The sequence below is a fragment of the Ipomoea nil genome, unplaced genomic scaffold (genome assembly GCF_001879475.1).
Source record: "Ipomoea nil cultivar Tokyo-kokei standard unplaced genomic scaffold, Asagao_1.1 scaffold1768, whole genome shotgun sequence".
Taxonomy (NCBI): domain Eukaryota; kingdom Viridiplantae; phylum Streptophyta; class Magnoliopsida; order Solanales; family Convolvulaceae; genus Ipomoea; species Ipomoea nil.
The window spans coordinates 689,619-715,239 of NW_017618196.1; the positions used below are offsets into that span (position 1 = coordinate 689,619).

General features: G+C 35.4%; 1 protein-coding gene and 1 long non-coding RNA gene across 2 annotated transcripts; one reads left to right on the top strand and one right to left on the bottom strand.

Annotated features, from left to right (window-relative positions):
- Positions 1 to 2,799: 2,799 nt before the first annotated feature.
- On the top strand, positions 2,800 to 4,011 carry LOC109192069 (defensin Ec-AMP-D1-like). Its single transcript, XM_019342668.1, has 2 exons — positions 2,800 to 2,927; positions 3,547 to 4,011. The coding sequence occupies exons 1-2, from the start codon at positions 2,864 to 2,866 to the stop codon at positions 3,723 to 3,725; spliced, it is 243 nt and encodes an 80-aa protein (XP_019198213.1). The 5' UTR covers positions 2,800 to 2,863; the 3' UTR covers positions 3,726 to 4,011.
- Positions 3,943 to 25,393, bottom strand: LOC109192070. Its single transcript, XR_002056036.1, has 3 exons — positions 25,382 to 25,393; positions 21,979 to 21,985; positions 3,943 to 4,015 (listed from the first exon to the last, which is right to left on the bottom strand). It is a non-coding gene; the product is annotated as an uncharacterized LOC109192070 (long non-coding RNA).
- Between the last annotated feature and the right edge of the window lie 228 nt (positions 25,394 to 25,621).

Genomic DNA, 25,621 nt, shown 5'->3' on the forward strand with positions numbered 1-25,621 from the left:
ATAGTAATAGGTTTAAGTAAGGGAATTCACTTTGTATAATTTGGTAGTAAATAGGAATTGAAATCCAAATAAATAAATAAATAAATAATATATATATATATATATATATATATATATATATATATATATATATATATATATATATATATATAGAGAGAGAGAGAGAGAGAGAGAGAGAGAGAGAGAGAGGAATTGCACTCTTGTGTTAATGGAGTGCCCAGGTGCGAATATGTGAATGCCTGATATCTGTCCACGTGTCTAGATTTAATGGATGAGAAACACTGATTTTAAAAAAAAAAAACGCGGTGGCATTTTCGTAAATAATTGAATATCAAAGTGCAAGTAAAATGTATTACAAGTGCATGTAAAATGTATTATAGGTGCAAGTAAAATTTACACTGAGCATCAATACTAAGTACACCTATAGTTATAAGTAGTTGAACCTAGGTGCATGAATGTTTGCGGGTGGTTTTCAGGGGTACTACTACCCGCAAGAACAAAAACGATGCCAAACAGAACGAACTCAGATCAATGAATGTTAACAAGGCAAAATTAATTGATCAATGAACTCAGGCGAAAGTAGGTGCACTTGTAGGTGAAAGTAGGTGCACCCGATCAATGAATGCTGACACATAGAGCGCGTTGATTTGTTCGCATTTTTCTCCTGGACACCTATTCACACCTGAACGCGACCCTATATATATATATATATATATATATATATATATATATATATATATATATATATATATTTAGGACCATATGAGAACACTTGCTTAGGTGAGAACGTGAGAATAAATCGTGTGCATCCATCTAATATTTTTTAATGGTCTAGATTAGATTAAGTGTGTGCGAACGTGAATTAAATGTGTGCAAACGCGATTAAGTGTGTATGAATACATTTAATTCGCGTTCGCACACACTTAATCTAATCTAGACCATTACAAAATATCAGAAGGATGCATACGATATGTTCTCACCAAAACAAGTGTTCTCATTGGAACCCTACTCTCTCTCTCTCTCTCTCTCTCTCTCTCTCTCTCTCTCTCTCTCTCTCTCTCTCTCTCTCTCTCTCTCTCTCAAATATATATATATATATATATATATATATATATATATATATATATATATATATATATATATATATATATATATATATATATATATATATATATATATATATATATATATATATATATATATATATGGTTAGATTCATGTGAGAACAGGTTTTTCCGTGCGGTCAGTGCGGCATACACCATTAGGTATGCATAAATGCACCACACAGTGTTCGAAAATACACCATTATGTGTGGTGTATTTTTTGTTGTGTGGTGCATTATTTGACATTTCATTCTGGTGTATTCTCGAACACTGTATAGTGCATTTATGCATACCTAATGGTGTATGCTGCACTGACCGCACGGGAAGACCTGTTCTCACAGGAATCTGACCATATATATATATATATATATATATATATATATATATATATATATATATATATATATATACGGTCAAATTCATGTGAGAACAGGTCTTCCCGTGCGGTCAGTGCGGCATACACCATTAGGTATGCATAAATGCACCACACAGTGTTCGAAAATACACCATTATGTGTGGTGTATTTTTTGTTGTGTGGTGCATTATTTGGCATTTCATTCTGGTGTATTCTCGAACACTGTATAGTGCATTTATGCATACCTAATGGTGTATGCTACATTGACCGCACGGGAAGACCTGTTCTCACAGGAATCTGACCATATATATATATATATATATATATATATATATATATATATATATATATATATATATATATATATATATATATATATATATTTAATGCATTGAAAATGCCTTTTAAAAAAAAAATCTTCCTTATTTTTTATTTAATTGTCAAAAGTAGAGGATCGGAGTAAACGAGTAATACATTTTGTAATTGTTAAAAAAATTGATTCTAAGAGTATAATAAGAAAACTATACAAACGAACTAATAAGGTGTAAAAGTCTCCAAACAAACACCATCTTACATTATTGGGCTTGTTTGGTTAACAACAGATCCGCCAAATTTTGACGGATCCGTTACTTTTAACGTTTTGACTTCGGTCAAAACATTGAAAATATTATTTGGCAAATGACAGTTTGAAACAACGGATTTACTCCAAACCGCCAAGTTACAACACGCTGCTATTAACATTTTGCTATGACGTTTTGGGGAAAGACCTTTCTTTCCCCAAAACGCCCCTATATATATATTATAAAAAAAAAAAATATTTCTAAGCAATTAAGGCTCCCTAATTACAGGAGCCCTTTTTGCTCTTTAACATTATTATTACAAGAGAAGGTATGTTTCTCTTATATAGAGGAGCTCATTTGAGCTCCTCTTCTTGAGTTACCGATGTGGGATCAAAATCCCACATCTGTAACTCCACTTTTTTTTTTTTTTTTATAATTATTTTTATATAAATTTCTTTTGTATAATAATAATAATAATAATAATAATATTATTATTATTATTATTATTATTATTATTATTATTATTATATACCATTTAGGTCATTTTACATGTTAACCGCTAAGTTAAACAGCTAATTTTACCAAACACTTTTTTTACAAACCGCTAACACAATTTGCTAGTCAAACCCGCTAATATAATCCGCTATTTGCTAATCACTAACACAACCCGCTACCGCTAACCACTAATCGCTGATTGCCAAACAAGGCCATTATCTTTGGTAAAATTTCAATCCGCACATACCAAAGCGTCAACAATTCACTCACACCACCACAGCTTATAAATACTTAAGGCTACGTAGAAAACAACTCCATCTATATATCTTCATCATCCTCTGCAGCAAAACATGGCTTCATCTCTCCGTTCATTTGCAGCTGCCCTTCTCTTTGTCATGCTGTTCATGCCCACTGGTATGATATATATGCCTCCTTCTTCTTCTTCCTCCTCCTCAGCTCCTTTCTTTTTAACTGAACTGACCCAAAACTCCCATCTTTGTTCTTTTATTTATTTTTGAATGACGAGGTAAACTTGTAGTCACTATCCAAGATTGTGCACAGATAAATCCTGTCTCGTGACCCTAATTAACAAATAACAACAAAAAAATAGAACTAGTTAGTCATAACTGACCAGCTCAAACATAGAATGTTAATAGGTTGTTCTTGTTGGGAGTTGGATTTGTAACCTTGTAGTCGTTTATCAAGTCAATAGCATCACTAATTTGACTGAATTACCCATTTTTGTTCTTTCATGAATATGCATATATGAATGAATGTCTATGCTACTTCCGGTGCATAGTTTAGTACGTGTTTGAGAGGTTAAGTGTGGATGTAGTGATCCAACAAATTAAATTAGTGGGTTCAAATCCTTAATGCCAAAGGATCTCAACTTTAGGCAGAAAACAATTATTCAGACCCGGTCTCTGAGGCACATCCCGCTACCTCCTCTCACAATCTCCAGCACAAGGATCAACTATCAGGTTTAGGGTCGTCTTCTAAACCTCATGTGAATGTGTGTGGTAATTGTGTGCAGAGCTGGGAACAAACACAATAATGGTGGCGGAGGCGAGGACTTGCGAGTCGCCGAGCACGAAGTTCAAGGGGCCATGTGCTCGGGACAGCAACTGCGCATCGGTTTGCCAGACGGAGGGGTTCCCCGGCGGCGACTGCAAAGGGCTCCGCCGCCGCTGCTTCTGCACTAAGCCTTGCTAATTCTTCTATCCATATAGGCAGCTGCGGCAGCGTGTGTATGTGTGGTGTGTATTGCTAAATAAATGTTACAAATCCAACCATGTATGTGGATCAGTCTTAGCTTCTCTCTGCTTCCTAATAAACCTTAGAAAACCCAAACATGGAGTCTGCTGCTTTGCCAGCTCTTATGGTGTTTGGTCTCTTGCTTGCTAGCTGCTATTACATGTATTCAGTTGTTTCATGTTTCGTACGATTTCGGTTTTCTTGTCTGAAGTTATCAACTAATTTCTCTGTTTTTGTTTTTTCATTCACTCTTCCAAAAGGCTGAACCCAATCTTTGTTTTTTCATTCACACAAATTTTACGCGCTCCGTCACATTATTAATGGCAAATTATTCCGTGGACCTGCATCCACAATACGCAATTTCTACTATAAATTATTGTGTGGACCATGGTTCACACAGTGTTATATGAACCATAACAAAAAGTACATTTTTAATATATTAAATGTACATTATTTTTGTATTGAATGTACATTATACAATATAATGTACACTCACTACAAAAATAATGTACATCCCCTGAATACAATGTACATTATTTTTGTGCTAAATGTACATTATTTTTGTACTGAATGTACATTATTGTATATAGTGTACAAAATATAGTCCACACAATAATGATTGAATTTCTACCATACTAATAATAGTCTAAGAGAGTAAGGCTTATAATGGGTAGAAAAGATGGCCGTCAAATTTTTTTATCAAATGAATGGCTCAGATTGATCAGATTTTATTTTTTCCTTAGGAATTTCTAATTTATCCTTAATAAATATGATTATCCGTTAAATATTATCTTTTCTGTTAATTTCTATTAGTTCACCGTTAACTTATTCATTGATTTCAATAAGAAAGGTATTATGTTCGAAGTCATCCCAATCAACGTGGGCATAATTAGTACTCATTTTACTCTTATTGAATTAAATAATAATTTAGAAGCTACAACAAAAAATAATACATATACATTTCTATAATTTAGAATTATGTGTCTACAATGTCTTTATTCAAAAAAAAAAAATATTCATTATCAATAAATTAAATAAGAGAAATAATTTCATTAGTTATATTGTCTTTATTTTCTCCAATATAAAAATTTTTTACATTCAAATTCATCAATTGATTTATATTCGCTACATTGTCCCTACAATGTCTTTAATTTTAATGATGTATTGTTGGTACTTAGCTAGCTTATTACATGTATGTGTTGCGAACTTTAATTTGAAGTGTTGAGAACTTTGAAGTGCATGTTGATATTGTTGTGAATGTATGGATTAAAGTGTTGAAGTTTAGTTTACATATGTGTTGAAAACTTTGAAGTGTTGATGTATGTTGTGAATTGAGTGTATTGAAGTTTAATTTAGTGCTAAAGTGTTGGTAGTGATGTATTGATGTATGTATTGAACTTTAGTTGAAAGCTTTGAAGTGGGAGTGACTGTGACTGTATGTATAGGATGTGAATAATATTTTTTGTACCGAAAAAAAATTGAAATTTTTTTCAAATTAAATAAATAAAAAAAATTATAATTCGCATCCAAAGTTCTTCAACTTTGGACGGGAATTGTTATTTTTAAAAAATGATAATTCGCATCCAAAGTTCTTCAACTTTGGACGCGAATTATCATTTTTTGCGTCCAAAGTTACTTTGGACGCTAATTGTATATACAATTAGCGTCTCCTAGATCCACGTCCAAGCAACTTTGGACGCCTTTTAGCCTTAACTTTGAACGTGAATGAATGTTTTTGTACTAGTGATTATCAATAAATTAATTAAGAGAAATAATTTTATTAGTTATATTGTCTTTATTTTTCTCCAATGTAAAAAATATTCTTTACATTCAAATTTATCAATTGATTATATTCAATACATTGTCTATTATCTTTTTTGTGCACTATTTTTTAATTAAATATCAATGTTATAATACAAAATAATGCTATACATTTATTTACCAACTATTTTATTAATACCATGAAAAAAATAAAAAAAAAATATATAATTAATAAAGCCAATCATATTAACTACTTGAGCGATTTGTTTTACAAATTAAAGAGAGTATTCAAATCACACAACAAATTGAAGTGGGAACTATCTTGCAATGTCCTTGTTTAACCATCAGCAGTTAGCAGTTAGCGGTTACCGTTAGCAAATTTGACCTGCGAATTATATCAACACTTGGTAAAAAGATATTTGCTAAAATTAACTGTTCAGATTAACATGTAAAATGACATAAGGGTATACATATATTTAATACTAATAATAATAATTGTTTTTAAAAAATAAAAAATATAATTAAGCCAATCATATTAACTACTTGGGAGATTTATTGACAAAAAGAGTATTCAAATCGCACAACAAATTGAAGTGGGAAACTACCTCGCAATGTCCTTGTTTGATAATAAGCCGTTAGCTCTTCAATATTAGTATATATTTAATATTTTATGCTCTAATTTTTATATTTTTTCCCTTATGTCCCGTATTTGGTTTCAACCATACTTATACAATTATTTTATTGACAATCATAATCAATTTTGACTATATTATCTAGCATTTGTAAATTTAGAATTACATATTTAAATACACAAATTCAACATTCAATTATCTATGCATGATGAATTTCAATATAATCTTGCCTTGATATACTTTAAAGTACTTATTTTTTTTTTTTTTTTAAAAAAAAAGCATTGGACATTATCTCAATCGCGCAATGCGGGTAAAAAACTAGTATAGGAATAAGTGTCGAATAGGTCACTTATTGCATACCAAACTGCAATTAGACTATTGAACTAAAAAAAAAAAAATATAATTGGGTCCTTGAACAACACAAACTCATTCAATTAGACCTAAAATAACCTGGTTACCTAAAATTATGCTGACGTGGCGATTGCCGATTTTAAAAAAAAAAAAATTTAAATAATTAATTAACTAAAATTATTTTTTAAAAAAAAAACTAGAACTGCCGAATTCCTTCGTCTCCTGGCCATGGTGGCTGGAGACGAAACCTGCCGGAAACGATTCGTCTCCGGTAGATCTAGTTTTTTTTTTTTTAAATTTAAATTAATTATTAAAAATATGTAATGCAGATATATAACACAATATGTAAAAATAAATGAAGCGCCAAATTAAGTACACAACTGAATTTTTTTTAACAAAGTTGAAGAACACCTCCTAATCTGCAGGGTCACGCCCGAAAACTTTATCACTCAAGATCAACCCACGATTTTTACAATTACAAGTTCAATGAATTACAAAACTAAGCATAGCACCTATTTAAACATTAATCTCGTAAAAAAAACTCTATGAAAAAGTTTACAAGTACAGTTTGAACTAATTTTTCCAATTAAACAAACTGTAACTAACCTGAATTTCAACATAGCTTGTACTAATATAAAGTGGAGCTGACTTCTCCAGGTAATACATCAATTTTTCCCTGTTTTGAAGTTTCCTTGCAGCGTCTTCCAAATAATATTTCTATTTCAGCATCTTTCAGAATAATATTGATATTTTTCCCGTTTTGAAAAATTCATCTTTCTTCATTACAAAATTCCTATTTATAGTATTTTGTTTTCCTTCATTTGCGTTGCACGAATTAATTCCACTAAAGCTGATTCCCACGTAGCCACACATACCAACATCATGCGTACATAATCCCACAATTCATGTTTTCTTTATAATTCATAACCACACATTACATCATGCATATATACACATTCATATGTCCATTCCTTAATTATCTCACCCATGATTCACTTCCTGAGACTTCTCACATTCACTCATAATGCAAATCCACTCATTTACACACCATTTTCATTTACACGTACACAAATCCATTTTTTATTTTGAACACTATTAATTCTATTACACCATAGTATCTGTTATACACTCAAATTATTGTAGCACAAAAAATTAATCCCCACCACCGGGGTTCGATCCATTTTCTTAATTTGCATGCACATAAACATATGCCAACTAGTGTGTGTGTGTGTATATATATATATATATATATATATATATATATATATATATATATATATATTGGATCCAATGAGACCCCTAGTTAGGTGAGATGATGAGATGTAATCATGAGCATTCATTTTTTTATTTTAACGGTTCAGATTTCAGATTTTTTTTATTTGTAAATGGCTGATCTATAATATACTTAGGGTAGTTGAGTAATTTTACACACACATTTATTTCTTTCCTTATCAAAATCGTGATATTTTATTTGTTTCCTTGAGCGTATATTTTTCTTCAAAGCCGATAGTTGCCTTTCTTCTCGGTTTTTCTTCTTCTCCAGAGTCGCAGCTGCTCCCCTCTCCTTGCCACGGCCACCAGCTTCCCGGTCTCCGTCTTCACTCTCATCCCGCCTCAGTCGCCGATCGTGAGCCGCCTCCGTCTTCACCACTTTCCAGTCAACACCTCGCCTCAGGTTCGTAGTCTCGTTCTCAACTTCTCGTTCATACTTGATTGGCCAGAGAGTGAACAAGGAGATCCATTCTGTCGGCGATGACATCAATGTAAGCTACTTCTTGTTTTGCTCCGATAATTCGGTCTCTTAGTTTTACTTTCTTTAATTTGCTTTTTTTGGAAATCAATTTTGCTTAATTACATTTTCTTGTTGGAGTTTTAGTTCTGGGGATCTCTTGATTGTGATGATGAATTACTAATTATTTTTTCTGTTAAATTAGCATGATTTTCTATGAAAGTAACGATCTCGTGTTGTCGGTGAGTCAGTCGGTCATGGTTGATCTTAGCCTTATCAGCGACTTAGGCAGTTTGAGCCTTTTTCTGTTTCACGTTTAGGTTTTGAGGTTATTATCTTAATAAAAGAATTTTCCATAAAGAAGATTAGAATCTCTTGATTAATTTCAATTCCATGTTTTCATTAACTATTGGTAATCTGTTTCAATTGGGAATATGAGAAATTATTTGCTGCATACTTTGAACTATAGAAGTACTGTAATACAATTGAGATGGTGTGATGTTAGGGTATCAAAACACACAAAGCTAGTAATGTGCAAAATCGAATGCAATGTTTCAGAATTCTGATTTGAACAATTAGTATATTCAGAAGAATAGTGGTTCATCTATAGTAGTTTTGCAGTTCTGAAATGTAGTATTATGATGGTGTGTGCGTAGACAAACATTAGTTTGTGCATTGTACTTGAACGAGTGGTTTTGGCTTGACGATGGTGTTATAATGTATCTGTTTTAGTGTTTGGTTATGGATTTTTAATCGTATTTCTAGATTCATTTTAATTTATCTCAAGGATCAAATGTTTAGATTCTTTTTGTTTCCGGAATGCTAATTTTTTGATCAGGGACGTGTTGACACTGGTTTGTGCGTAGTTGTATGTAGGCATGTGCATTTATATCTATACAGATGTGGTAGGAAAGAAAAACAGTATCACATGATCTTTTTATTGTTGTTTGAGCTTTTTGTTTTGTTTTTATTTTGTTTGTGTGTGTGTGTGTGTGTGTGTGTATGAAAGGTAGCTTTTAATCGTGGTTGGCTTGTCATGTTCTCATTTATTATAATATGTAGATCATATATTTTGTTTTTTTTTTTTTTTTTTTTGGTGTATGAAAGATAGATTTTAATCGTGGTTGTTTTGCCATGTTCTCATTTATTATAATAGTGTAGATCATATTGTACTTGCAATTAGTGTGTGCATTCTTGGGGTGACGTTTGTGCGTAATTCTGTAATTGTTAATTGGTTGGTGCGTTATAAGTAATACGCTAGTGCGTACTATTAGTGTGTGCGTTCTTTGTGTGATGCTTGTGCGTAATACTGTAATTGCTAATTGGTTGGTGTGTTCTAGGTAATAAGCTAGTGCGTAATATTGGGCTGCTGGTTTCCTGATTCTGGTCTGTGCGTTGCGGGGGGAAAAGTGAGTGCTCAGGAGTATGATAATTTTTTTTACTGTTTTGTCGTATCTTTTGTTGCTAATAGTGCATCAATTTTGGTATGTCTAGGTGTCACGGTTGTAGAGACGGTAGATGCGGTAGAGGCTGCACATTTGATGATGTCCGAGGATGTTGAAGCACCCCCTGTTCCGCAACCAGACACGAATTCGGATGAGGAGGATGATGGGCTAGACGTGGATGACTTGAAACTATTTCCGCTTTTTAAGATTCGTGCTTCTCCCAAGCAATTGGTCGCACCGATGAGGCTGTTTAATGCTTGTCAGAAGAGAGCTGTGGTCGAGTTGGGGTTAGGAGAGTTGTTGAATCTTCAAATCCACGAAGGTTTATAGCTTGTGCGTAATGTTGTGTTTTTATGAGGGGCAGTGGGTGCGTTCTAGGACAATATTTAAGTCCCTAAATTAGTCACGAGCGTAACAAAATTGATGATTATATAATTGTAATTCTTTTTGACTCCTTGAATATATATATTTTATTTTATTATATTTTTATAAACTTAGTATTCACCTTCTAATTCGTATCCCAATCATCGAATCCACCTTAGCTTATATTGAATTACATCTGTATATTCCACATTACACACACGCACATGCCAACGTGAACAAACGCACACACAAAATTGCTATGGCTCATGACGCACACTCCGTCATAAACAAACGCACACACCGCATTTCATGCACTAACCACAAACAGTCATACCGTCTAATTCATTCAAAATGAACATACAAATTCTTTTCACGCACACCCATTATAATACTAATTTCAGACAAACTACTTTATTCCCGGCACACCCATTATACTACTAATGCCTATGGTGCACACTCCGTCGTAAACGAACGCACACACCAGAGTTCATGCACTAACCAAATACCACCCATACCGTCTAATTCATACCAAATGAGCACACAATTTCATTCCACTCACATCCATTATAATAATAATTTTCGGCTCCACAATGAATGTCACACCGCACAAGCCGACGTGAACAAACGCACACACAAAACTACTATGGCCCATGACGCACACTCCGTCGTAAACAAACGCACACACCGCATTTCATGCACTAACAAAAAAACAACGATACCGTCTAACTCATTCAAAATGAACATACAAATTCCTTTCACGCACACCCATTGTAATAATAATTTTTGGCTCCACGATGAATGTCACACCGCATCAAAACCCTCGTAATGCACGTCATGTCAACGCCAACTTTAAAAATGCACCCATCGCCCGTCTCCCAACTACCTACCTGCGTAAACATTCTTCTATTTACTAAAAACACACACACAAAAACGTCCCAATTGTTTCGTGTTCCCCTTGCATATTAATTTAAATACAGCCACCAACAAAAAACAATGACAACAGTGTAAAATTTAACTACGCACACGCCGTAGGACCTGGATGCACAGACCAACGTACAAAGTTAATTACATACTTAAGTCAGCAACTCTCATACCTGTGCTACTCGCCATCTTCAACCTCTGAAAATTAGTCCCAATCACAAATCAAAAGCTCACGGTTAAACTCCTACAAACATTGTCTAGAATTGACTACAACTTATTTCCATAATATTTGTAATCTTTTATTATGGCAAAGATTCCAATCTAATTCTAACCAAAATTAACACATTAATACAATTACTTTTAAACCCCCCCTATTTAAAATATGCCCTTATTTACATTATATTCCTCATTCAATCTCATCCATCCATTACAAATTTATAAATGGATGGGATCTCATCTCACCATCTCATTTAATAAGGGGGTCTCATGGGATCTGCACCATATATATATATATATATATATATATATATATATATTATTATATTTTGTACTAACAATCTCCCCTTTTAGCAGATGTTAATCAAACACCCATACAACGAGTTCTCCCTCTCAGCTTTTACTTTCTCTTCCTCTCAAATCATAGACACCTCAATTTCAACCCCTTTTCAAATATATAGCAAGTTCTTGTTGGAAATTCCGTTGGTGAAAACAAATAATAATACTATAAAATAAGATTATTATTTTCTGTGGGAAGAAGGGAAGGAAAGATGGAGAATTTAGCTAGTGTTTTGTGTAGGGTTTTAAGCAAGAGTCAAGCGATCACTCTTTCCTTAAAACTTTATTTTCCACCTCCCAAAAGTGCTAGGAGCGGTGTGGCCTAGGCTTACCAGGATAAAATTTTCTACGATTCAATGTTTGAGCACCCAAACAAGGAATGCGGCGAACTTGAGCAAGATTATGAACACAGTAAGCTAAAGAAAGAGTAGAAGCAGAGAGTTTTGAGGCTGAAAAATAAAACTTTCTTGTTGTGCGTAAAATTCTACTGCCCAACTCTTTCTTATATAGGGGTTGAGGAGTTGAATAACTTTTTAAGGGCACCCCTAGGGGTTGAGGAGTTGAATAACTTTTAATTTAGGCATTTAAGGGCACCCCTACAACTCATGTAACAGCAACCATTAACATGGATTTAATTCAAAATTGGAATTAATTAATCCCATAACAGCCACAAAATGGAGCTTTACTTTGGCCATTGCAAGGTGAAACCACCCCCACGAAACAATAAGATAGTTTCAATTCAATAAGTTTAAAAAGAGCTCTTGTATAAATAGTGGGGCAAATCCTATTCCCAAACCAATGTGAGACAAAAGCTCACTTTTTCCCTTCATTTCCAATTCAAATGGGTCTACTTTGAGAATCAATATCTCATTCACCCATTATCCGTTTTGAGCGTGCAATATATCAATCTCTTCGTCTCACTACGAAGAATCCGAATCCACTTTGACCCGACCCAAATCAGAAGTGGACCCCACTGATAATTGTACCACAAAATAGCCACTTAACATGCCATTTTATGCTATTTTAAGCTATTTTTTCCAACAATCCCGAAAATTAATTTTCAGGGTATTTTGAAATTGGAAACAACTGTGTTCAAACGGTTGGTCCCTGCATAGGATAGGTAGGGAGTCACTATACCCTTTGAACCTTCCCTTATGAAGATATGTTTACTCTACTAGTTGTACGGTAGAACACGATGTCTTTGAACCGACTATCGTTTGTGTAGACGATGACATATCTCACACAGGAACCTCCCAACCATTTTCTGTTCTCATGAGTGTGCCCGTTTTGGTCGTGGGTCACCGTTCCTGGTTCTACGAGAGTTTCTAAAGAATTGTGCTCAACAATTCTCCTTTGAAGCGACCCTCACTTCTCTCTTACATAGGTGATTCTTTCTCGAGTATCCCGCATACTCACATATGTCAACTGACATTCGAATCATTAAAGCATTAACATGCTAGCCTCGTGCGGGAGTCACTATTTTTAACGAGGAGTGGTCGGGAGTCCGAGACCCCCACAGTGACGCGCTCCGTTCCATAATTTAGTTGTCCCATTGAACCTAGGTGCCAGCTAGGTTGGGTATCCACTATAGAACTTTTTAGTCCAAGGGCATTAAACCCATTCCTCGTGCCAACTTCTCCACAACTTCTTTGCCTAACCCTTTGGTCAGTGGATCCGCTATATTGTCTTTTGACTTTACGTAGTCAATCGAGACAACACCAATTGTGAGCAATTGTCTAATAGTATTATGTCTACGACGCACATTTCTAGACTTACCATTATACATATGACTCTGCACTCTCCCAATTGTGGCTTGACTATCGCAGTGCACACATATTTGAGGTACCGGTCTTTCCTAATTAGGAATATCCTCTAGAAAATGACGTTGCCATTCAGCCTCTTCACAACCTTTATCCAAGGCTATTAGCTCAGATTCCATCGTGGATCTAGCTATCATAGTTTGCTTAGAAGATTTCCATGCAACGACTGCACAGGCTAGTGTAAACACGTAGGCACTCGTGGACTTAGAGTCCTTAATATAAGATATCCAGTTCACGTTGATATACCCTTCAAGTAAAGCGGGATATCTCCCAAAGTGAAGTCCAAGGTCACGAGTATACCTCAAGTATCTCATAACATTTACTATTGCCTTCCAGTGCATGGCACCGGGGTTACTCGTATATCTACTGAGTTTACTAACCGCATAGGCAATATCCCGCCTAGTACAGCTCATAAGATACATCAGACTACCAATAACCCGAGCATATTCCATTTGTGAAATACCTTCTCTGTGGTTCTTGGTTAGATGAACGTTTGTATCAAACGGTGTTCTAGCCAGTTGACCATCATCCTTGTTAAATTTCTCAAGGATTTTGTCAATATAATGTGATTTCGATCATCCGATCCTTACTACCAACGATGAGCATATCATCTACGTATAAACAAAGAATGATATAGTCGTCTATCGTTTCCTTAACGTAGACACATTTGTCACTTTCGTTTATTCTGAACCCGTTAGTTAACATCGCATGGTCAAACTTCTCGTGTCACTGCTTAGGCGCTTGTTTCAAGCCATAGAGCGATTTAACCAACTTACACACTTTTCTTTCAGGGCCTGGAACCACAAACCCTTCGGGTTGTTCCATATAGATTTCCTCATCTAATTCGCCATTTAAGAAAGCGGTTTTCACATCCATTTGATGAACTTCCAAGTTTCGCAGCGCGGCTATGGCAAGTATCATCCTAATGGAGTTTATTCTCGTCACGGGAGAATATGTGTCGAAGTAATCAAGGCCCTCGCATTGCCTGTAACCCTTGATTACAAGCCTAACCTTATACTTCTCGATGGAACCATCGGGTTTCATCTTCCTTTTAAAGACCCACTTGGATCCTAAGGGTTTACTACCCGGAGGAAGATTAAAAAGTTCCCAAGTGTGATTCTGTAGGATAGAATCCACTTCACTTTTTATAGCCTCTTTCCACATTGGTCCTTCCGTAGAAGTCGCGGCTTCTACATACGTTCGAGGCTCGTTCTCTATCAAACAAGATAGAAAATTAGGTTCATTTTCTAATAAACAAGTTAGAGTACCTGAATCATACTCTAACAGGTAAGTTAGAAAATCAGGACCGAATGATTTTTCAACTCTTGTCCGCTTGCTGCGTCTCGGCTCGAACTCCGGTTCTTTCTCAGAGTCCCCACTATCATTATCCATAGTTTCGTCAAACGTTCGTTTTGACGTACTTGGTCCCTCGTCGGACTTACAAGGAAATGCATTTTAAAAGAAATATGCATTTCTTGATTCTATTATCGTGTTCTCATGTATGTCCGGATTATGGGACTCGTGTACTAAGAATCGATAAGCACTACTATTATGTGCATAGCCAATAAAGATACAGTCACCGTCTTAGGACTTATCTTTACTTTCTTGGGTGTTGGCACTAAAACTTTGGCAAGACACCCACACACTTTCAGGTACTGGTAGGAAGGTTTCCTACCATTCCACAGCTCATAAGGAGTCTTATCGAGCTTCTTGCGGGGTACCTTATTCAAAAGGTAATTACTCGTCAAAATCGCCTCACCCCACATACCTTGAGGTAGGCCCGAACTTATAAGCATCGTATTCATCATATCTTTCAATGTATGATTCTTTTGTTCGGCAACACCATTTGATTGAGGTGCATAGGGTGCCGTAAGCTTGTGTATGATACCTATACTTGCACAGAAGTCACCAATCGGTGCTTCGTACTCACCACCTCTATCGCTTCTAACCTTCTTAATTCTCCAATTAAGTTGGTTTTCCACTTCATTCTTATAAAGAATGAATTTATCAACGACTTCATCTTTGCTCTTAAGCAAATACACATAGCAGTATCGTGTGTTATCGTCGATAAACGTGATAAAATACTTATTACCACCTCTCCTTTGTATCGATCTAAAATCGCACAAATCACTATGGATTAATTCTAGTGGTTCAGTTTCCCTTTCAACCGACTTGAAAGGTACTTTTGTTAGTTTTGCCTCAACACAAATTTCACACTTGTTATTTGTGTTAATTTGAAAGTTAGGAATATGGTCCATGCTAATTAATCTACGCATAGAATTAAAATTAACGTGACCTAATCTGCCATGCCACAAATTGGAAGACTCAAGCAAGTAAACAGAATTAACTTTGCTTTTATTGATAACAGGAATTACACTGAGCTTAAAAAGCCCATCAGTTACATATCCTTTACCAACAAACATTCCTAACTTAGACAAAACAACCTTGTCTGACTCGAACACCATGCGAAAGCCATGCTTGTTCAACAAAGAGCCAGACACAGGATTCTTCCTTAGCTCTGGAACATACAGCACATTGTTCATGTCAGTTCCTTCTCGGAAGTCATCTTCAGAACCACTTTGCTCATGCCTTCCACAGCAGACTGAGCAGAGTTTCCCATCCACACCTTTTTACCCTCAACGGTCTCAAAGGTGTTGAACATCTCTCGGTTGCAACACAAATGCCTAGTTGCACCAGTGTCGATGAACCACTCACGTGGGTTAGAGCCCACGAGGTTCACCTCGGTCACTATAGCTGAAAGGCTAATCTCGACCTCCTTCTGACTGCTATCTCCAACAACATTGGCTTTAGAATTCTTGTTCTTCTTCCTTGGAGCCTTGCATTCAGACGCTCTGTGGCCAGACTTGCCACAATTGTAGCATGCACCAAGAAACTTGTTCTTGGTCACACCACCTTTTGGACCTAGCTTTCGCTTGTCTTTCTTGTTCCTCTTGGACCTTTTACCGTGCTCCACAATGTTGGCCTTAGCGCCATCAATGACAGGAACTTTCCTATCATTCGTCATGTTCCCCTCCTCAATCCTGAGTCGCTGGATCAGGTCCTCCAGGTTCATCTCCTTTCGCTTATGCTTAAGGTAGTTCTTGAAGTCCTTCCAACCTGGAGGCAACAAGTGGATCACGGATCCCACTTGGAAGGCTTCACTCAGCATCATGCCCTCGTCACGGATCTCGTCGAAGATTAATTGCAAATCTTCTACCTGACTTAGCACGGTCTTGGAATCAACCATTTTGAAGTTGAGGAATCGGCCAACCACAAATTTCTTTGCGCCAGCATCCTCACTTCTATACTTATGATCCAAGGCTTCCCACAACGCTTTCGATGTGCTTATCTTTCGATATACATCATATAGTGTGTCACACAATCCGTTCAGGATGTAGTTTCGACAAAGGAAGTCCGAATCCTTCTAATAGCCAACTGTCATCACGGATTGTGCATCTTGTTCCTTCAACTCAGGAACACTCTCGGACAAGAACCTTGCCAAGCCGAGAGTTGCTAGGTAGAACCACATCTTTTGTTGCCACCTCTAGAAGTTCGATCCGACACCGGTGAACTTCTTCTGTCTTTCGGCCGAACCACTTGGTACCTAAGGTACCCGAGACATGGGAATATATCCCTCAGTGCTCCCACCATCTTGTGAACCAACGTTCACCGGTGTAGCTTGGGAATTAGCAACATTGTTTCCGTTTCCTCCATTGTTGTCCACAATAACATTTTCCTCCCCATTGATTGGCAGTACGGGATGCTCCATTTTCTTCAAGGAAATTAGGAGAAGACCACCAACGGGAAAACAAATATATTAAGGTTTTAAGACTGTTGGAAATTCCGTTGGTAAAAACAAATAATAATCCTATAAAATAAGATTATTATTTTCTATGGGAAGAAGGGAATGAAAGATGGAGAATTGGCTAGTGTTTGGTGTAGGGTTTTTAGCAAGAGTCAAACGATCACTCTTTCCTTAAAACATTATTTGCCACCTCCCAAAAGTGCTAGGAGCGGTGTGGCCTAAGCTTCCCAGGATAGAACTTGCTACGATTCAATGTTTAAGCACCCAAACAAGGAATCCGGCGATCTAGAGCAAGATTATGAACACAGTAAGCTAAAGAAAGAGTAGAAGCAGAGAGTTTTGGGGCTGAAAAATAAAACTTTCTTGTTGTGTGTAAAATTCTACTGCTCAACTCTTTCTTATATAGGGGTTGAGGAGTTGAATAACTTTTAATTTAGGCATTTAAGGGCACCCCTACAACTCCTGTAATAGTAATCATTAACATGGATTTTAATTCAAAATTTGAAATTGGAATCCCGTAACAGCTGAATTAAATCACAATAGTCACAAACAGGAGCTTCAGTTCAGCCATGGCAAGGCCGAACTTTCGGCCATCAGGCCGAAACATCAACTTTCGGCCATTAGGCCGAAACATCACTTTCGGCCATGCATTTCTTTCGGCCTAAGGTCAAACCATTTCACCAAAAAAACAAGAAATAATATAATATATACCCCCACGAAAACAATTGTTTCGGCTAGTTTCATTTCGTAATGCATTTCTTTCGACCTAAGGTGAAACCATTTCACCAACAAAACAAGAAACAATATAATATAATACCCCCACGAAAACTAATGTTTCGGCTAGTTTCATTTCGTGATGCATTTCTTTCGGCCTAAGGTGAAACCATTTCACCAACAAAACAAGAAACAATATAATATAATACCCCCATGAAAACTATTGTTTCGACTAGTTTCATTTCGTGTGGCTGAATTGGAAAATGATACCGGCTAGTTTCATTTCGTGTGGCTAATTGGAAAATGATACCGAGGTTTGGCGCACACGAGATTAGGTTTGAGCCAAGCCTTTTCGTTTTTCATTTTGGGATTTGTCTCACTACGAAGAACGTGAATCCACTTTGACCCAACCCAAATCGGAAGTGGACCCCACTGATAATTGTACCACAAAATAGCCACTTAACATGCTATTTTAAGCTATTTTTTCCAACTGTTCTTCTCCTCAATTCATACACAGATGTATAGCAATTTATCCCCTTCAATTTATACACTCTCCCCCTCAATTCGTACACATTCTCCCCCTCAATTCATATCATATTTCTCCCCCTTTTGATAAACATTAGTCAAAGGTAACATAACCATAGGAGCATGTATTGAACAATGCAAGAAACTTCAATTAAGAGCATGCTATTGATATGATGTAGAAAGAATCTGAAATTGGAGAGGTTCATAACTGGAATATATGAGAGGTTTATCAACACTAGAAAGCTTTCACACCGGACTCTTCTCAGGTCCTTGTGGATCCATATTAAGTACCAGGTAGCCATCTTGCAGTTAACCAGTTTAAGGAGCACTTAACGCTAGATAGCTTTCACTCCGGGTTGTTCTAGGATTATTTAGAGCCGTAGCAGCCACCGGGTAGCCCTCTTCTAGGTAAGTATTTTTAGACATGCTAATGAAGCGCGTTACACTAGACAGCTTTTACTCCGGGTTGTTCTAGGGTTCTTTTTGAACTGTAGCAGACACCGGGTAGCCCTCTTCTAGGTAAACAAGACACATATGTACTGGTTCAATAGTGTCATAGAAAGCTCAAGTGAAATATGTGTAGTCGGAGTAGAGAAACAAGAATAGTGAATTTTTATTAATAGTGGAAAGTAGAGTGAGAAAATGGGTAACAAGCATTTTAATCTGGTTTAAAGTGGGGCTAACAAGATAGACTATCCACAAACTATCAATAATATACTCTAGAGGAAATACTTGCAAATTGAACAACACTACTATTGAAAGTTTAACATTACCAGTGACCTCAATAGAACTGGTTCGATGAAGAGCTCGCGGATCCAGAAAAAGTGTTATCATTACACACAGTGTTGTGCCCATCACTATTTTCAATACCAAAATCCTTCAGTTTTAACATAAGACTTCGAGCGTGAACCTCCCGATCAACCAATTCCTTTCGCCGATTAGAAAGCAAACATAGCTCTTTTTCTTGGAACTTAATAGCCGATTCTGTAGTGTTTACATATGATGAGGGACCTGCATGATCATCAAATTTTGGCACATCTAGTTCATCAAAATGTGATCCCGTGAGAAGGCGGTGATCGACTATTATAAGTGCTGGCTCGGCTGCATAAAGCTCAAGCCGTCTGTTTTTAAAACCCTGCATCACTAGTCAACCATACCACATCGACGTTTTTTTTTTTTTTTTGGTAAAATAGTCAGAAATTGAATTTTGTTAGAAATAAAATCTTAAGCTAGCTATTTTTTTAACCGAAAAAAAGAGCAAAAAAAACTGGAAATGAAATTAAGCAATAGAAAAAAACTTCTCTTTTTTTAAACCGAAACAAAATCATTTCATTGTCAAGCAAGTTTGCTTGGGTCACCACACTTGTTGGGATTTGTTTTGCCTGCAACGCTAGGGGTGAGCAAACGGTCGGTCGGTTACATAACCGACCGAAAAACCGAAAAACCGATCAGAATTTTTAACCTTCCTAACCGACCAAAGTATATGGTCTAGCCGACCGAAAAACCGATCGTCAGTTTCGGTCGGTTACCGAATAACCGAAAGATTAACAATGCTCCAAAAATGGCGAAGACGAATATACAGATACAAATACATGAACATACAGATACAAAGACAAATACAAATACATCTTCAAATACATATACAAATACAAAAATCGATCGAAAGATTACTTGTCTCCATGATTTATCGGTCCATTCATAGATGAAGATGAAGATACAGATACAAATAGAAATACATGGGGATGGTGAAGGCGGTGAAAAATCGGAGTATAGCCAAGAGCGCGAAGACAGAGAGCGTGAGGGGCAGAGGGCAGTCCGGGTGGAGGGCGAGAGACGCAGCGGAGGAAGGCGGTGAGACTTGAGAGACCAGAGACGATGGATCGGAGAATCGTTGTGCGTCATCTGTGGGCTGTGGCTGCGGGATAGTTAAATGGAGAAGCAGATCCGCAGAAGGGAATTAAGGGTTTTAGTTTTCATTCCCACCAAACCTTAATCGTAGCGTGCTGACTTTGAGGTTCTCCATTGTGTTTAGGGAATTAGGGGATTGGTATTTTCTATTAATTGGGCTAATAAATTATTATATATTTGGCTGGAGATGGGCTATTAGACTGAAAGTCTGAAACTCAAACACTATATATATATATATATATATATATATATAAGTCGGTTATCGGTCACCGACACATTAAAACCGTAAAATAACCGAAATACCGAAAAACCAAATTTTTTTTATAGCAATAACCGAAACCGACCGATAACTGATTTTTTCGGTCGATTCGGTTATCGGTTAGCGGTTAACCGATATTTTGCTCACCCCTATGCAACACCTCCAACCATGTCCTTTCGTGTGACACCTGAAACAAATTTTGTTAAAAAAAATTGTTCACGTGCTTTTTCACTTCTGTGTTTTTCCTTGACTCTTTTTCTGGCACCCATGCGTTTGTCTGATTTCCTAGCCCGCTTGTGAAGCCTAGACCTGCTTTGTCATGGTTAACCTTTCCTGACTGAAGAATTTCATTAAGACTACTAGTGCCTGTGTTCAACATTCTCACATGTTTTTTGAAGTTTTCTAATTCATTTCGTAAGTATTGTTCATTTGAGAGTTTAACAAGCAATTCAGTCTTAAGTTTTTCTACAGTGGTTTTTAGGATTGAATTTTCCAACTCTAAAGACTCAACATTCTTAATTAACACAAGGTTCAACTTACTTACCTTATACCAGTTCATGTACATATCTCCATATGCTTCAGCTAGGTCAATATCCTCATCGTCAGTCTATATCTCTTCATTTGCCTCATGTGTAAGGTTGATATCCTCATCGTCAGTATGCATCTCTTAAACTGCCTTATGTGTTTCTGGTGTGGTAGGTTACATCTGATTTGAGTCCCTCCTTACCTCACTATCTTCCCCATCTTCTTCTGCAATTTTGAAAAACTTCTCATAGTCCGCACGTTCTTCCACATCATCAGGGTGGCACATGTAGCCATGGAATGCAACAAAATTGCTTGTTTGTTGTTCTACATGTTCATCATTATTAGAATCTTCAAAATCACTCCATGTAAATGTGTAAGATTTCTTGTCTTTGTTGTTTCCACAGTCAGCTACAATGTGTCCATAGTCTCCACATTCATAGCATTGAACGCCCTTGAGCTTAAAATCTTGATTTGGACCTTTTTGCTTCTGAATATTTCCAGTTCCACCCCCTTTGCTATTTGTTTTCATCCTTCCGTGTCCATTGTCGTTCTTTAGCATTTCACCAAATTTCTTTGACAACATGGTCATGACCTCGTTCATTTCTATATTTGAGTCAGCTCCTGTAGGTACCGCAGCGCCGAATGCAACTCCTTTGTTGTCCTTGTTCAGGTACCTGTCTTCCTCTTCCATTTCTAACTCAAAAGTCTACAAATTTCCTATTTGAGCATCTAAAGTTAGAGTTTTTAGATCTGCTGATTGCTTGATAGCAATAGCTTGCATCTTGAACTTCAATTCGGAGGTAGTGATCTCAGAACTTTGCGAACCAGTTTCTCTTCTTCAAATGGTTCACCCAAGTTCCGTGCGGTATTTGCAAGGTTCTTTATCCTTGCACTGAACTCGGTGACTAACTCAATTTCTTCCATCCTTAGACTCTCATACTTGGTCATGAGTAATTGCAACTTTGAGACTTTGACAAATCATGTTCCTTCATAGTGAGTCATAAGTGCATCCTAGACAGCTTTTGCAATATCCGTCTAATAAGCTTAATTTCCAGACATTATTTAGAGTAATTTTAATTAGTGAGTTGCATAAATAAATTAAGTTTTAGGATCGATTTTATAATAAGTATTATATTATCTATATGTTACTAGTTTAGATGGGTTTTAATAAATATTAGGTTAATGTTGCATTTTTATTAATATAAATAGTATTTTATTATTTGGTTTAATTAAATTCTCTATTGTCATTAGGTTATAATAATGTTTTTGCTTTTAACTTAATGTTGTTTTTCTTTTTGTTTTGTTTTCTAGACTAGCGCAGCAGAGAAAGAAAAAGAAAGAGATAAGGCTTAGGTTTTTTTGGTTTTTCATTAGGGACGGTAGTACAGAAAAAAGAGCGGAGAAAATAGCGAAGGAAAAAAAAAAAAAAAAAAAAAAAAAAAAGGAAGCCTGGGAGCGCAGCAGCAGTTCGGCGAATAGATTCAAGACTCCATCACAAGGAATTTTCGAGCTTCAATCACGGCTATCTTCTTCTCAGGCTTGAATTATTTCTCTTCATCTCTATCTTTATTCTGATTTAAATTTCCAGAATACTATTTATTGAACAATTGATGCATTTAATTATGATTCTTGGCTAGAACTCTTAATTAGGGATTTGGAATAGCCTAGATTAGATTAATTGACTATTCTTCATGTGTTGATTCTTCTAATTTCAGTTTAATAATTGAATTTGATTATATTTATTTTATGTATTTTAATTGTGAATTGTGTGACTGGCCATTGCGTAATTCTAATATTAGGGTTCATAAGAAGAACTGACAGGTGAATTATGAACCTAGAACTCGTAAGATAAACACAATTGACCTAAACTAGACATAGCTTTAGGTATTTGTGGTGAGATTTGATTGTTGCTTAATGGGTTCAATTAACGTTGGTGAGATATCGACGGATGATCACAGTCAATTGGATACAATCTAGTAGCTCGACGGAGTATTAGGATATATATGGAGCAATTGTCACTAGAATCTTAAGAATCAATACATAGGAGAGTTAGTTAATTATCTAATAGGTGAACCCAAATCCCTAGTCTTCTCTTAATTGGAATTTTCTTTACTTTAGATTCATAAATATTCTTTTTAATTACGTTAATACTATTTATTTGCATTTTTCCTTATCATCAAAATTGATTATTCAAGATAATAGTTAATAGTGTTCTTCGTGGAATCGACCCTGGAATACTCCAGGAATTTATACTGTGATTGACTCTGTGCGCTTGCAGATTATAGCAATCACCGTCGCTGAAATAACCGAAATTGACCTTCGAGCTCTATTGTTCGCTAATGATTTCTTCTTCTCGTCTATTGTCCACTGGTTTAGTGGTTTTTTCTTCTCTTTGTTTTGGACCATCATCGTAGGTGGAATCCAAGCATTTTCTACGCATCGCAACATTCTTCATCCAAGAATTTGATAAAGGCTTTCCACTCATTTACACACCATTTTCATTTACACGTACACAAATCCATTTTCTTAATTTGCATACATGCACATTAACATATACCAACTAGTATATACAATACGTAATATACATATACATACATACATACATACATACATACACACACACACACACACACACATACATACATACATACATACATACATACATACATACATACATACATATATATATATATATATATATATATATATATATATATATGATTATTTTCAAATACAACCCCCTTTAAAATACAAACCCCCTTTAAAATACAAACTGTGTGCATGTAAGTATCTTAATGTGTGCACGAGCTAATCCCAGATATTGTTGGTAGTGTGCCCCGCATGTAAGTATGTTAATGTGTGCACAAGCTTTGTTGGATGGTTGTGATTTTTTCCTCCTACGCGCTGTGTGCATGTAAGTATGTTAATGTGTGCACGAGCTTTGATGGATGATTGTGATTTTTACTCCTACGCGCTGTGTGCATGTAAATATGTTAATGTGTGCACGTGCTAATCCCAGAAATTGTTAGCAATGTGCCTTGTGTGCATATAAGTATGTTAATATGTGCACGAGCTCAAGTTTATATTTTAAGGGGGGTTTGTATTTTAATGCAACCCTATATATATATATATATATATATATATATATATATATATATATATATATATATATATATATATATATATATATATATATATATATATATATATTACTATATTTTGTGCTAACAATTATTTTATTTAAAATTATATTTAAAAAAATAATTTTAAAATCGGTAACAATCACATCAACATAAATATGTAAATTGTGAACATTCAGGATGTAAATTGTGTATTTTGGACCCGAGCTCACCTTGCAATGTGGACCCTGGTCCATGGTATAACAACTTCATTATCTACTATAGTAATAAGAGCCCAAGAGAGTTAGGCCTATAATGAGTAAAAAAAATGACGATCAATTTTTTTCTAATCAAATGAATGGCTCAGATTGATCAGATTTTAATTTTTCCTTGATATTTTCTAATTTATCCTTAATTATACGATTATCCGTTAACTTTTCCGTTAAATATTATCTTCTCCATTAATTTTTTTAGTTCACCTTAAATTACCCATTGATTTCAATAAGAAAGGTCATAGGTTCGAACCCTATCCCAATTAAAGTTGGCATAATTAGTACTCTATTTTACTCTTATTATATTAAATAATAATTTAGTAGCTACAACAAAAAATAATATATATGAATTTTTTTAATTTAGAATTATGTATCTACAATGCCTTTATTAAAAATAAATTATTTATTATCAATAAATTAAATAAGAGAAATAATTTCATTAGATATATTATCTTCATTTTTCTCAAATATAAAAATTCTTTATATTCAAATTCATCAATTGATTATATTCATGACATTGTCCCTACAATTAATGTCTTTATTCAAAAAAAAAATTATTCGTTATGAATTGATTAATGATTTCCGCAAAACGCTATCAAGCTTGTCCGATGTATAACCAAACAAAAAATATAACGTATTACAGCCTACATGAAAAGAATTCAATTTGAATTTTTCTCTTCCTGTAAATATAGCGTACTACCGGAAGATAAGAATTCAAATTGAATTCTTCTCTTCCTGTAGCGTATTACTGGCGGAGATGTTGAATTCTTCTCTCCCAGTAAGGCTGAACTTATCTCTGCAAACATTTCCCACTCTTAAAAATGGGTCTCATTTTCACATTATCCAATTTGCAAATCACCTACTATTCACACTACACCCTTACAAATTCAATCAACCTTTTAAAGTGGACCCAATATATTAAAATAATATTATTAATTCATTAGAATATTAAAAAGTAAAGATATAAAATAAAATAAAAATAAAAAGTACAAAAGCTCCCGCGACAGCTTTTTCAGGAATTTGCAAATTTGCTGAAATAGCAAATTTGCAAATCCCTTTAAATTAAAAAAAAAAAAAAAGGAAAATGGTGAAGTGGCTTTGCCACATCACTTTGTAAAGGGGAGTTTGGCTGGGATGTGGTCAGCCTAAT

Coding starts and splice junctions, on each gene's coding strand:
- LOC109192069 (XM_019342668.1), top strand. CDS start 2,864: ATGGCTTCATCTCTCCGTTCATTTGCAGCTGCCCTTCTCTTTGTCATG. Junction 2,928..3,546: donor CATGCTGTTCATGCCCACTG/GTATGATATATA, acceptor AATTGTGTGCAG/AGCTGGGAACAAACACAATA.